Source organism: Lactuca serriola, chromosome 7 (assembly GCF_051521515.1).
Source record: "Lactuca serriola cultivar US96UC23 chromosome 7, Lser_US96UC23_V15, whole genome shotgun sequence".
NCBI lineage: Eukaryota > Viridiplantae > Streptophyta > Magnoliopsida > Asterales > Asteraceae > Lactuca > Lactuca serriola.
The window spans coordinates 61,277,998-61,293,427 of NC_136414.1; the positions used below are offsets into that span (position 1 = coordinate 61,277,998).

Genomic DNA, 15,430 nt, shown 5'->3' on the forward strand with positions numbered 1-15,430 from the left:
CATATAAACATATCATCACATACTGTTAGACATATCTGGGGTGTCTGACCTACCCTTCGGTCCTAACAACCGAACTCTACTACTATCACACATAACATATCATGCTAGCATATAACATATCAGGTAGTAGCAAACCTAGATGATATCACAAAGACAATCATCTAACATACAACTCCTACTGGTGGGCCGGCATTGTGATCGTAGACCCACCGCTACTGGAAGGTAACTCACCTCACACTGCTGAAGTCCCGAAGACACAATCCCACACTTGCTGAAGTCCCGCAGACTCGACCCCAGCTGTTGGCTGACAGATTCCCGAACTGTCAACACCAAAATAACACCCAATTAATAATTGGGTCCCAATACATAACCATAAGTATATTCTTTGGGTAATTATTACATTACCCCTAACTTGGCTTATTCAAGCCCAATGCCCAATCCATAGGCCCAAAGTCATTTAGAAATCAAAGCCCAACATATGGCCCAATTTTCTAAATTGGGCCCAAACCCTTACAAGGTCTTACCATAAGGCCCAACCATTTAGTCTAGTCCAACATTCAACATTCTAATGGCCCAATATCAAATAATCATAAAGGCCCAAACTATGGCCCAATTTTCCAAATTAGGCCCAACTCCTCATATGGGCCTTACCACCAAGCCCATTAATTATTCTAGTTCATTTGCTTGATCCTGGATGGCCCATTTATAATCCAATCATCAAGGCCCAAAAGAAAGGCCCAACAATAAACCCAAGTGAAATTAGGGTTTCACATAAAATGATGATTAGGGTTAAGTTTCCTACTTAACCCATTAAGGACTTAATCCATTAAGTCCAATATTGCTTAGATTAATTTCCACCATTGATTATTATTTAATATTCCAAATTATTAAATAATTCCCGTGTGTCCCGATTAATTCTCCAAATTAGGGTTTATTGGCATTATGGTTTTCCAATTCAAATATTAGCCCATTTATCAATTTGTTGGCCTTTTATGTCAATTAGGGCTTTATTGGGCCTATTAAGCCCATTAAAATATTATTAAGCCTATAAAGGTTTTATTGGGTCCATTAGAGCCCATTAAGCTTCATTGGGCCCATTAGGGTTTCAAGGCCCATTAGGGTTTTAGTCCCTTGTCCAATCATCCAAACGAGTCCAAACACCACACCGCCACCCGACACGGCGGCCGGTGGCGGCAGGAGGCGGCAGCCACCACCCTATGGTGATGGTTTGATTTTTCCTTTCATTATTCCAATTGCTTTACAATTTACAATGAACTCACAAATAAACACACACACTACACTAATTAAACATGCACAGCCACCCTATGGTGGCCGGCAGCGGCGAATGGTGGCAGCCACCACCTCACGGTGGTGGTGGTGGCCTTCTTGGTTTTCTAGCCACACAAACCCAACCTTACATCGCAGAAATAACACACGACAAATAAAATAGACACATGCAACCACCTTGAGGCTGCAGGTGGCGGTAGCGAGTGGTGGCGGGGGGTTTTCTTCGGATCTCCAGCCAGAAAACGCTTTTGTAGCTCTAAACCATCCCAATACTCGTGCACAACATCGCAACACACACACAGCTTCACGAGACCACCAACCCAGCCACCATTTCACGGTGGCAGGTGGCTTATGGAGGCGTCGGCGGGGTGTAGTGATTTGCGAACGACAGCAGCAAGCGATGACAACAAAATGTGCCTAGCCTCCGACTAGAACCCAATAGCAACAATGTCGTGGTTCCTCGGTGACGAAGGAGTAGCGACAGCAGGATCTGACGGCCATGGGCGGCGGCTGCGACGATCTCGGCCTCTCTCAGCGACTTTCCGGCTTCCCATTCGCTTCCAGCAACAGCGATTTGGCGGCACCTAGCGACGATTGGGTTGCTATGGCGAAGGGAGGATGGGAACGGGAGGTGGCGGCGACCGGAGGTGAAGAAATGGGAGTGGCGGCCGGCGAGGAAGGCATAAGGAGGGTGACGGCTGCCTCATGTATTAGGGTTAGGGTTTTTCTTTGTGGAACCGACACATGCTACTCTTTATACCCGTCCCTTCAAATTATTGCCATAATTTCAAGATCAGTCCCTCTCCATAAAATTCTTTTCATATCAAGTCTATAATTTACCCTTTTAACCCATCTATGCAAATCCTTTACAATTGAAGTCCAAATTTTACTAAAACAGCCCCTCCTCTACAAGTTCTTTTCAATCTAAGTCCATTAATTACCAAACACACCCTAACTTCTCAATTCCTTCTCAAATTAAATTCAGAACTTACACTTTTAAACCCCAACTTCTAAAATTATGACAATTAGCCCTTTGAGACCATCCTTTTCTATATAATTATTTATTTTAGGGCTACTATTCGTTCATTAATTTATTTATTTATCTAATAAATAAACAGGGTATTACAAGTCTATTCTTTGGACACGGCGAGTTCATGCCATGCACAAACTCTATACAGCTCCTGAGGTCAGATCTGTTCCATACAATCATAGATCTGGCCTCCCCAAGCATGATAATCACGTAAAGTTCGGACCTTGACACACATATAGCATAGAAATGGTCCAAAATGGTGATTTAGCCCCAAAAATGACATTCTAAGCTCATGAATTCCAAAATGGCTCATAGAGCTCCAAGGGTTAAGGTCTCTGGACCTCTTTGAGTCCAGATCCAAAGCACAAACTCGCAAAGGGGACTAAATACTCTACATACTCTTCTTCTAAAGGGTTTAAAAACCCTAACTCTATGAATCAACACCCAACACTGGAGAAGGTCCGAAGGAATACCTTAATATGAAGCCTTTGATCTCTGAAGACACTAGATTTGCACTTCCTTCAGCCTTCTTTTGCCTTGGACACCTTCTCCTTCAAATTTCACCAGCAAATGATCAACAATGGACTCTCTTCTCCTCACAAGCGATCTAGGACTCTCTCTCTCTCTCTGGGGTGTGGTAGCCGCAATGGACGGCCATAATGGCCTTTAAATAGGTCCCAAACCCTGGAAATTAGGGTTTCATTAAACAGCGTGGACTCGCCGAGTCCAGACGCGAACCCGCATACACAACCGCGATCCTACTCGGCGAGTTTAGACCCCAACTCGCCGAGTCTCCTCACAACACCCAAAAATAAAAAGAATAAAATAATACCTGGGAATCCAGATGTTACAAGTCCGACTTGACTACACAACATTTCCCCCTGATGATTTTCCGCATTGATGATTGTTATTGTACTCTGATGATTATGATACATTTTTTCTATGATGGATTTTTAGGACAAATACTATGTGATTTGATGAATTAAAAATGAAAAAATTTATTCATATTTTTTGGATGTTACATTAGGTGTTTTAGGACAAATACTTCGTGGGGATCGATCTGGCTGCTTTATATGTTTTAGATTTGTTAAAAAGTTTAGTTTTCCTTTACTGGTAAATTTATTTTTATAAATAAAATGTAGCTTGCATTTTTTAAAGGGTAATGGTTTTGTATATGGATGATAGTGCTATGTTCGGGTAGACTTTTCAAACTTCAATGATTTCATAAGAAGTGATGAAAGTAAAATGTTATAATAACAAATAAATTGAAGTGCGTTGCTATTCCTTGCATTTAACCATTCCTTATCAACAACCACATAAGCAGGATTGCCATGTTAGCATCCAAAGGATTATATTTGTCAGCAATAATTTTTTTATAGGTTGAAAAGTACACTTATCAAATCTCTTCCTTTTATTGTTCAGAAGTATCATCAGAAGGTGGAGGTGTCCATGGAGTATGCCATGTTTTTGTAGTTTTGGTTACTTCATTATCATTATTGGTTGGTGGCATAAGTTACTGCCTTATAAGAGTTGCAACAAAAGCCTATGACTACCCAAAAACCAAAGTACATTGGTGTTTGTTGCATTTTTTCATAAATTCCAATCTACTTTCAATTTGCACATTTTTTTTGGGTGTTTGCAATTGCTTTTGATTTCTTTACCGAAAACCAAAGTATATCGTCATTTGGTGTAATTTCCATATTTAGGTGGTACATGCACTAAATAACAATATACTTTGAATTTATTTGTTTATTATAAGATCCTACTTTTATTTCTCATTACAACACTATAAGTTTTTTTAAGTACATTGTCTTAATGAGAAAAACATTGAAAGTATAATGTTGTAATAGAAATAAATAAAAGTAAGATGTTGTCATAATTAAAAGTACGTTGCTAATTCATACATTTAGCCCTACAAATTATATCAAAAAGTAAAAAGGAATATATATATATATATATATATATATATATATATATATATATATATATATATATATATATATATATGTTTACCTAAAATGCATTTTTTGTTTAATAGATTTATATATATATATATATATATATATATATATATATATATATATATATATATATATATGTTTACCTAAAATGCATTTTTTGTTTAATTTAAACAAGTTAAAAAAATAATAATAAGATTTTTGTTAATGTATAAATAATTCACAAAACAAATTGTTGTCATTTCACAAACACACATACTTTGTAGAGATTAGAATGAGGAGTTCAAGATGTTTATGGACTTCTTAAAGACTTTGACCTACTAAAGACGGATTTTTCCTTACCATTGTACTTTGAGTATTTTATGTTTGTAAATAGGCGAATTACAGAGAATAGCAACATACTTTATTGTGGCTATCAATTCAAGCAATGTATTATACTTTCATACAAAAACAATACCTTCCAACCCCGCAACGCGGGGGGAACACTCCTGGTTATCTTTTAATTTTTGGTTACATATACTTATTTTTCCTTATTGGTTAATTGTTTTTATTTTAAAACTTGTATTTATTAAATGATTTATGTCATTTTTTGTCACTTAACTTTTGGTTTAGTGTTTATTTGGTTACTTAATTATTTTTAAGTTTTAAAGGTCATCAAACGTCTGGCTTTGTGCTCATTTAGTCACTTAACTTTTGGTTTGGTCACATTTAGTCACCTAACTTTTAAAATTGTGTTCATTTAGTCACTAAACTTTTAAATTTTTTCAAAAATTTAGTGACTAAATTAGCACAATTTTAAAAGTTAGGTGACTAAATGAGCACAAATCTAAAAGTTAAGTGACCAAACCAAAAGTTAAGTGACTAAATGAGCACAAAGTCAAAAGTTTGATGACCTTTTAAAACTTAAAAAGAGTTAAGTGACCAAATGAACACAAAACCAAAAGTTAAATGATCAAAAATGACCTAAACCCTTTATTAAACTCATAACTGAATCTATTTCTTACATATTTGAGACTTGATTTGGATATACTTATATCAATGTTAAAAAATTAAAAAGTTGGTTGTATGATACGTAGAAATATGCTTTAGAAAAATTAGTCAATCAATCTTATTATTTATGTAAATAGTATATTTTATAGAATTATATTTATTTTTATAATTATTTAAAACCCATTCCGTTGATTTGTGTTGGATTTTTATTTTTTGGTTTCGACTTTATCGGTTTTTCGGTTTCCATGTCTATTTTTGCTCTCCCCAGCTCTACTCCTTTAGCCACCCGCTGTGTCTTTTTCTTTTCCTCTCCGCTACCATATTATTTTTAATGAAAACTGATCCGTAAACATTTATAAAATATTCATAAGTTTTAGACAAAACTTCAAAAATGGTCCCTGTGGTTTCCGAAAATATCAAGTTTCGTCCCTAAGTTCAAAAAACCTCACAGATCGTCCCTGTGGTTTCAAAACTTTTAACATTTGGTCCTTCCGGCTAACTCCGTTACTATTTAGCCGTTAAGTCAGGGGCAATTTTGTCATTTCACTACACAGGGACCATTTATGAGATTTTCTCTATTTTAAAAGAAAAAAAATATAATTATTTAATTAAAGGGCCCCACCCTCTCTCTCTCTCTCTCTCTTTCTCTCTCTCGTCAACTACAAGTTCATCTTCTCCGGTGAGACCAAAATCACTCTTCTTCATCATCATCCTAGCTACCAGAAACCACCACCTAGTCCACCATTATACTTTCTCTTTCCCGTTCGATTTTTTAGATATGGAATCCACAAAACTCAAACACCTTGCATCCGATTTCAAACTCAAACACGGAGATGAATGAAAGAAGAGGCAAGAAGAGGAAACAGCCTCCCTCGTTCTCCACCACTGTTCCTGTCGAAGAGGCTCCACCCAAACACCCCCTCACAGTCGCTAAAAACCCCAATCCAATTTTCTTCATTGGCTCACCGGAAAAACGAAGCAGAACACGAAGAATGATCAACAGGTTTTGAAGAACGAAGAATGATCAACAGGTTTTCAAGAACGAAATTGTCGTCATCAAACACCAAATCAACCATGAACTCAAAAGACACGACGATGAAGACGACCCCAATGCGTTAAACCCTAGTTCTACCGCTGGCAACGCTCAATCTCAGAGTTCAGGGGGAGCCGGAGTAATTCCTCTGGATCTCAAAACCCTAACCGCATAAGAAGATACTCTCGTTCCAAGAGGAGCTTCAATTCCGATTTGGACACCAGTTTAAAGAATGACGATGGTGATGATGATAAGACTGAAAACGATGAGGCACTGCACAACCACCACCACTGGCACAGGGAGAAGGTTAGGATTTCGTCTCTCTCTCTCTCTCTCTCTCTCTCTCTCTCTCTCTCTCTCTGTTGTATAAAATTCTTTCTCGTCACTAGCTCCCCTTTAAGTTGTATAGATTCCATGTCTCATTCATCATTTGATTCCATATCTTCATGAATCAAATTGAATCTGAATTTGTTTTGAATCGCCGTTGTATACCTTCGACTCCATGGCAGTGTAGAGTCCATTAGATGGTCTACTGTGGGAAGATACAGAGTTGATGTAGCATCATTCGAATCATTAGCTTTGCCTGAGTTACAGGTTCGTTTAGCTTCATCTCCGATTTCTCAATAAGAAGTTGATTTTCGATTTCATTTTCAGTTCAAAGAAGATACAGATCTGTTTGTGATTGATGAAGTTGGAAAGATGGAGCTCTTCAGTTCGTTGTTCTTCCCAGCAGTGTTATGTGTTCTTGAGTCAAAGAAGATAAATCTCCGGTGGTTGTTTCTTCCGACGGTGAATCAAAGAGAGAGAGAGAGAGAGAGAGGACCCTTGCATATTAAATATTATATATTTATTTATTTTTTTTAAAAAAAAGTAATTAAAAACCTCATAAATGGTCCCTGTGTAGTGAAATGACAAAATTGCCCCTGACTTAATGGCTAAATAGTAACGGAGTTAGCCGGAAGGACCAAATGTTAAAAGTTTTGAAACCACAAGAACGATCCGTGAGGTTTTTTGAACTTAGGGACGAAACTTGATATTTTCGGAAACCACAGGGACCATTTTTGAAGTTTTGTCTAAGTTTTATTTTACTTACATATATTAAAATCAATACTATAATTACCTTAATTGATATTTTTGACAATCCAACCTGATATCCAAACTAGTTTCAACCGTTAATTTTGTTACTACGATTATATTGGAAGTTTATAATTAAAACATCTTCAATGGTGAAACTATACTAAGAGTTAAAACTATTATCACATAATTATTCCAATAACTTTAACCTTTAAATAAACAACCCCTCCAATGATTAACATCTTCTAATAATTTTTTATCAATATTTAACCAATTTACTCATATCTATATTAAATATTCTATAAAATCTCCTTATTTAATTATTCATTTTTTCAAACAAACATAGTTTTTTAATTTATAAAAATATTACAACATATCGTTCAAAAAAATATATGAACAAATGTCATTCGGAAAAATTAATACGAAAAAACTATTTAATAAATGGTCATAACGATTATAATTTTATATTCTTAATTGAAATGCCATTAAATATTTAATAAAAAAGGGGTTTTAATCGTTTTATAGGGTCTTAGCAAGAGAATTTCTATCAATAATCAAGAAAACAAATAATAAACATTATATTTAAAAAGAAAAAAAAGAAATAGGGAAGAGAGGATTTAAGAGGCCCATAAGGATCAAGATAAACACAAGAATGAGCCAATAATAAATAAAAATAAAATATATTTTAAAATTATAATACATGTAAGAAAATAAATTGAAATAACCACGATGCAAATCGATTAAATGACAACATATACAAATATATTGACTACATTGAGTGGTGGAGAAAAAAATAAAAAATAAAAAATAAATCTCTATTAGTAATAAGTGATTAGTAAAAAAGTGAATTATAATAAACTTAAAAATATGTCCCATCAGAGCTCTCTTATATCGTTGGGGTAGAAAAAAACTAATTTTGAAGATAACTTCACTTTAGCCTTACAAAATCTTTATTTTTTGTTTAACAATTCTGTAAGAAGTCCATTTTATGTGTTATAAAAGCCATATCTAAAACATGAAGTCCATTTTTTTTAACAGACACATGAAGTCCATTTAATCACGGTGTCATCCGGTTGTTTTCCTCGTTTTTTACTTCCCTAAAGCATATCCATATACAAATATTGTTCTCTGTTATAGAAGTTGCTAGAACGTTCACCGGAGATGGCCTTACCGCCGGAGAACCGCCGGAGAGCAGGCAAAATTGGGAGGATTTGCCCGAGGCCAAAGAAATATTACACAAGACGAATTATTTCAATTATTGGGAAGAAATACTCCGATTATACTTCAAAACAGACATTTTATTCGTTAATTAGGTAATAAACATCAGTTTTTCGATTTGTAGGGATCTCGCACATTATTTCCGAAGTTTTTAGGAATGAATCGTGACTTAATTGAAGCTCCGGCATTAATTGACTGGTCTTTATGAATGGAATTACTCATAGAATCAAGCAAATACTGATATCAAGCAAGCATTCTTATGATCAGTTTTTGGGCGATTATTTAACCCTTGACTAACATTTTTGTAAAACATCTTTCTCCTTTTCTTTTGTTTCTGCCTTATAAAATCAGTCATTAGCTTATGGACGGAAATTACTGCCAGATCTCAGATATCACATTCATTTTTACAACACGGAACGATTTCGATAAGCAATCTCATATGAACGATAAAGATCACCATAATTCTCCATCAAACCTTAACAAACACCAAATTTACAGCATACGATATACGATCTACTAGGTTTTTTTTTCATCATTTAGGGGAAAGAAATTACTTGTGAATTTTTCCCCGAAGTTTGACGCCAAGTACCCTCTCCATCTTCGCCAACACAGCCTGATTCGGAACTGCTTTCCCATTCTCGTACTCCTGAACAACTTGAGGCCTCTCGTTGATCTGTTTCGCAAGATCCGCCTGGCTCAGTTTCTTATCGATCCTCGCCTTCTGAATCACTTGTCTCACCTCCGGTGCCACCCTATCAAGCGCTGCTGGCTCAGCTGCCTCATCGAGCTTTCTAGCATAAACCGCGGTCGCCGGTGCCTTTTTGTTGGTTCCGCCGTCGAATTTCTTCACCGTTTGGACCTGAGCGCCGGCGCGGAGGGCCTGGTTCACTGCCTTGGGATCACGGAGGACTTGCGCTTTGGGTCTGGATTTGTGGAGCACCACCGGCTCCCAGTCTTGTGACATAGCTCCGGTTGTTCTCGTCGGCATGTTGTTCTCGGAAAATGAATTGATCGAAAGACTGGTAAATGGTAATTGTTTTGTGAGAAATGATTTGTATGGCTACGATGGTTGATGTGGGAGACGGGGTGTTTATAGGGGTGGAGAGTCTGGAAAGTTCCTGCCCGAATGCGATTCGGGCAGTTTGTGGATCGGAATGACGGGTCTGGAAGGTTCTTTTGTTTTTGTCCGTTTTGAATTCTTTTTCCCCACGGCAATAAGAAAAAAAGAGAATAAATATGAATCCTTGTTGCCCACGGATTAGATATTAGTAGTATTTACAATGAAAATATCTTTTGTTTTGTTTAACGTCTTGTGATATAATCATATTTTTTTGGTGATTTACTGATTTAATAGTGAAGAATTTGGAATATAATACGTATAGTCCTCAACTCTTAGGTAAACACAAGTTTTTTATTGAGAAAATGACAAAAATAGCCAATTACACTAATTGCATTACAAAAATAGTCAAAAAAAATCGGGATTACATATTTAGCCACCCATTTCGCAGATGAGAAGGTCCCATCTGCGAAATGGGCATCTCATCTGCGAAAGTACAAGTGCCTGAAGCACAACTGTGCTTCAGGCACTTGTACTTTCGCAGATGAGATGCCCATTTCGCAGATGGGACCTTCTCATCTGCGAAATGGGTGATTTTTAGGTATAAAAACGTTTTTTTTTTTTTTCATTTTCACCATTCTCTACACAAAAACTCTCTCTAACTTTGGGCTTCTCTCGGAATTTTGGCTAGTTTTTGAAGAAAATTGAGGATTATGTCAACAATCCCGCAAATATGGTTAGATTTTAACTCTTTTAATGTTTAAAGTTATTTTTTTTTATCAATTGTTGTATTATTTAGTGTTAAAAAAGGGTAATTTTGTTGTGTTTGATAGTTTTAGTATATTTTTAGTATACTTGAAGTTTAAATGCAAGTAGAGACAAGTAGAGACTGCGTAGATAATGTTTACAATTTGTTATTTTTGTAGTTTTTTTAGTTGTTGTATAACCTGAAATCTTGTAAATTTTTATCCTATAATTGTTTATATAAACTGCAAAATAGTTGTTTGTATATATATTTGTCGTATAACATTTGTATAAGTTGAAAATTTGTCGTATATATATTGTTAGAAATTGTTTTTATTTGTCGTATAAGTTGAAAAATTTGTATAAAGTAGTCGTATAACTTGCAAAATTGTTAGTTTGGTTGTCGTTTTATTTTTAAATTTTTTTGTTTATATGGTTATATAATGTTGGTTTTAATTAGAAAGATAAAAATTGTTTATATATTTGTCGTTTAAGTTGAAAATTTGTTTAAGTTGAAAATATGTTTAAGTTGAAAATATTTATATAATTATGTATGATATTGTTTTCTATCGTAAATATATTTGTTGTATAACTTGGAAAATTGTTTATATATGTGTATGTTATTGTTTTTTATCGGGGAAATATATATATTAGTAATTAAGAAAGTATTTGCAGTTCGTAATCATATATTTAAAAAAAAATATTTTTTAGTTATCTAATTTGTTTTTGTGTTTTTTTTTTTTGCAGCATGATTTTAGTTTAATGAATACGAAAGCCTTTGCGAACCTAAAAGGCTCTGGCGGTAACATATGGGAAGTCTTTGAAGTTTTAGATGATGCCCGACGTGCTATTTTCAGAAATACCGTCTTTGGCTATTTTATTGATGTCCCTCGTTTACAAGGGACGCTTTATTGTTTCATAAAATGTTCCTTCATCAGATTCGGTCGGACCCTGTTTTATCTCCAGATGGAATAAAACGTTTATATTTTCGAGTAGGCAATACCAAAATGGTTTATGGGCCGGAAGAGTTTTGTTTGATTACCGGCTTCAATTTTGGGGAGTATCCAAAAAACATTGGGAGAAAAGGGTCGGAAAAATTAATAAGCAGTAAAAAAAGATGTTTACTGCGTGAACGGCTATTTCCGGACCATACTAATAGTTCGGTGAAAATCGGCGACCTGAAAAGTTTAATTTTAAATCAAACATTCCTAGCACTTGACGACCTTGATGCAGTTAGAGTATGTTTGATATACATTTTGTGTGAAGGTTTTTTGGGCAAAGAAGTTAACGATCGGGTGCCACAAGATTGGTTTTTTTTGGCTGAGAATTTGGATCTCTGGAATAGGTATATTTTATTTACGTTAAAAGTTCTATTTTATTAAAGTTATAATTTATATAATAATCAATTTTGTTTTTTTTTGTTTTGTTAGCTTCTCTTGGGGTAGCTATCTATGGGATTTTACTTTTGTTGACCTTGAGGATACGTGGAATAAGATACATCATTATTTATCACTTCCTCAGCGTGGTCAAACTTTAAAGTATTCCGTCTCAGGATTTACGGCTCCAATTAGGGTATAAAAATTTTCTTATATTTAAATTGTTTTATTGTTATATTTTTTATTTTAATTTTAACTTTTATTACTGTTATTGTACAAAATTGTAGATATGGATATATGAGATGATTCCGGCTGTTCGTGCATGTGGATTTGCATTGAGAAAAAATAAAGACTTGCCTCGGATGAAAAGATGGAGCGGAACAAAAAAATTGAAATGGGTTGACGTGAACAAGATTTGGTCAAAGATGCAAGTTTAAAAATATTTCGTTTATTATTAATAAAGTTGATTATTATAGTTTTATATGCATTTTTAATATGTTTAATTTTTTAGGAGGGGCTACCACCAAGACAAAACATGTTACCGGGTGATGGTGAGATGACATCTTTTTATTATATGTCATTTCAAGAGTATGTATATGGTGAAGGGAAAGCAGTTCCATCCCCAGTACGGGACCATTTTAGGAGACAAGACGAATCTTCGTCTAGTATGTCGTCCAGTGGTCGCTCTCATGGTAGAGGTCGGGGCAGTGGGAAACACAAGCTAGACGAGTTGTTGAAACGGGTACATGCACTGGAGCAGCATGTGTTTATGAATCAACAAAAACCTATAGAGGTTTTTGTTGAAGAAGTGAATAATGAACAATTTTGGAACGACATTATTTTTGAGGAACCGACAGTGTCACAAAAAAATTATGATGAACAGGTTAGTTACACGCTACATTATTTATTAAATTTTATTAACATATATGAATACCTGTGTTCATATTTTATATTTGAAAATATAGGTTGTGCAAGATGAAGTGATGAATAAAAACAATACAACTCAAAATGTTTTTGGTGATACTCAAGACGACAAGGTTGTTATAGATGTTACCTTTACGATTTTAATAATTACTTTTTAATAAAGTGTATTTTGTTATTAAGTAAAAAGTTATATTTTTAATGTAGGTGTGTGATGTAAACGATTATAGTGAAGTTAAAGAGGTTATTATATAGTTACATTAATATTAATATTTTGTTTATTTAGATATTATTGCTTATTAAATTATGTGTATTTCGTTATTAAGTATAAAGTATTATCTTTAATGTAGGAGTGGGAGGAGAGGAATGACAATGCAGGGAACAAATTTGTTGATGATGTGCCGGATGAAGACGAACTTATAATAATGGGAAATGTAGATTATTTTCATGATGATGATGATGACAAAGAAGTTACACCCGATAAACCTAGGAGTCGAAAACCATCACAATTTTTATGCACTCCTCACACCGAGGTATTCGTTTTATTTATAAACTGTTGATTTTATGTTTATGTGAATTATCTGAAAGATATACATTTAAACATTTGAATATTGTTTTTAGTTGCACACGACACCGAAAAAAAAAAAAAGAACAAAAAAGAAGGTTGGTATGAAATCAACAAGCCCCGTTCCTCCTCCAGTTTTTGGTGTTGCTCATGACTTCTCCAGGTTGCGTCTGCAACCTTACGTAGCAGGCGGTGAGGATGTCATCCAAAATTATGTATTGCATTCATACGATGTGCAGCATCGTTTGTTTAATTTCGTGTTAGATAGAGATTTTTGGAGCTCATTGTTTGGGCATACACACGATGGATGGTTGGAGTCAGCGGTAAATAAATTGTTAATTAATTCTTTTAAAAGTTAATTGTTTTTTAGTCAATAACAAAAGTATCATGTGTGCAGCATATAACCATTTGGTACCGACTTTTGATGGAGAGACGGTTTGAGAGCGACCGACATACAATAATGCCTCCAAATTTTTTTGTTTCTCATGCTTTGGAAGAAGGACAGGACTGGAGGGCGTTTATGGCTGGTATTGCTACATACCCCAACTTCATGGTTGCTTGGTGGGATGTTGATACGGTAAACTTAATAGTTTATATTGAAAATAATATCGTTTTTTTGTTATGTTTTTGTATTGTGATGTTTTTGTATTGTGATGTAAATAAACATAATTTTATTTTCTGATCCTTATACAGGTCTTATTGCCGATTCATTCATCCCCTAATCATTGGCTATTTGGGGAACTACGATTAGCGTCAATGGAAGTGCATATTTATGACAGTCTTGGTAGAGGTGCTTATGAAAAATTCCAATCCGAAGGAATCTTTTCCAAATTTGAACGTCGGGTGGCAAATTATTTGGACAAGATTAAGTATTGGGCGCGGAGGAACATCCCAAGGATTCCATTGAATATGCAATTCATTTATGAAGAAAACGTTCCCCAACAAAGTAGTCATTTGGGAGATTGCGGTGTTTTTCTTTGTATGTTTATGGAGCAATTGGTTTCAGGTCAACCAATACGTGTTCTTATTGACCCAAAGAACGCAGCTTTAGAGTTCCGTCTCCGGATGGCAAAAATTATTTGGGGGTCTAGTCTTGCTCCTCTGTAGTTGGATTATATAAATGTATATACAAATTAATGTTGGATTTCATTATTAGTTTATCTTTAGAGTTTACTCAACAGATGACAAAAAATATAACGTTACGACAATTACAACAATTTAATGACCTACTAATTACTTATCAATAAATTCAACATAAGAACGACCACAACATTTGTTTTAACGTTACAAATACAACAATTTATTGACCTAACAACTTCAAAACCATAAAAACAATATTGAAAAGCTTACAACTTGTAAACAAGAACTGCCAAGAACAACACCCAACTACAAACCAACGCTATCTTTAACTTCTTATTTTCTGATTGAAAGAGCTTATTAGAGTTAGCTACTTTAGCTATTACCATAGAAGATTGGTCCTTCTCTTCATCAACCCAACTGATAAACCCGCATTTTGGTCCCTGTTAAATTTAATATCCACAGTAAGAAAATAAATTTGTGTCATGTAAACACGAGGGTTTAAATTTGAATGACGGTAAGAACATGATACCAAATACGGGCAAGCGTAGAACAATCTTCCTGGGTTTTTAGCTGTACCCGAAATCCTAACGATACGTTCTCCTCCACAATTGCAGTATGCCATTAGCCTTCTTATTCTTTTAAATCGGAGTTACTTTCTCAGTTAAATTTTTTCATAATGAGTGACACCCATTTATAGAATAAATCATATTACGGACAATTCTTTTTGACTATGAAATAAACTGGTTTGACTATGAATTCAAAAAGTTCAACTATGGAATGCAGACAAGTACATTCTGTAGTATTGTCATGTCGGTCAGTGAAATTTGACTATGAAATGAACTGGTTTGACTATGAATTCAAAAAGGTCAACTATGGAATGCAGACAAGTACATTCTGTAGTATTGTCATGTCGGTCAGTGAAATTTGACTATGAAATGAACTGGTTTGACTATGAATTCAAAATGTTCAACTACGAATTTAAAGGGTTAAACTATGAATTTTGATCAGTAGAGATACAATAACTTCTATTTATAATTCCATTTGTGTGATCATTGTAGAGCACAATTATCGGTATTGAAAATGAGTAGTCACAGCCA

General features: G+C 34.8%; 2 protein-coding genes across 2 annotated transcripts; one reads left to right on the forward strand and one right to left on the reverse strand.

Moving 5' to 3' along the window:
* Positions 1–8,949: 8,949 nt before the first annotated feature.
* MBF1C (multiprotein bridging factor 1C) lies at positions 8,950–9,668 on the reverse strand. Its single transcript, XM_079010851.1, has one exon. The coding sequence runs from the start codon at positions 9,576–9,578 to the stop codon at positions 9,141–9,143; it is 438 nt and encodes a 145-aa protein (XP_078866977.1). The 5' UTR covers positions 9,579–9,668; the 3' UTR covers positions 8,950–9,140.
* Positions 9,669–12,536: 2,868 nt separating this feature from the next.
* On the forward strand, positions 12,537–14,414 carry LOC145064029 (uncharacterized). Its single transcript, XM_079011559.1, has 6 exons — positions 12,537–12,650; positions 12,896–12,931; positions 13,039–13,221; positions 13,493–13,576; positions 13,651–13,830; positions 13,947–14,414. Exons 1-6 carry the CDS (start codon positions 12,537–12,539, stop codon positions 14,358–14,360), a joined length of 1,011 nt encoding a protein of 336 aa, XP_078867685.1. The 3' UTR covers positions 14,361–14,414.
* The last annotated feature ends 1,016 nt before the right edge of the window (positions 14,415–15,430 follow it).

Coding starts and splice junctions, on each gene's coding strand:
- MBF1C (XM_079010851.1), bottom strand. CDS start 9,578: ATGCCGACGAGAACAACCGGAGCTATGTCACAAGACTGGGAGCCGGTG.
- LOC145064029 (XM_079011559.1), top strand. CDS start 12,537: ATGAATCAACAAAAACCTATAGAGGTTTTTGTTGAAGAAGTGAATAAT. Junction 12,651..12,895: donor AAAAAAATTATGATGAACAG/GTTAGTTACACG, acceptor TTTTTAATGTAG/GTGTGTGATGTAAACGATTA. Junction 13,831..13,946: donor CTTGGTGGGATGTTGATACG/GTAAACTTAATA, acceptor ATCCTTATACAG/GTCTTATTGCCGATTCATTC.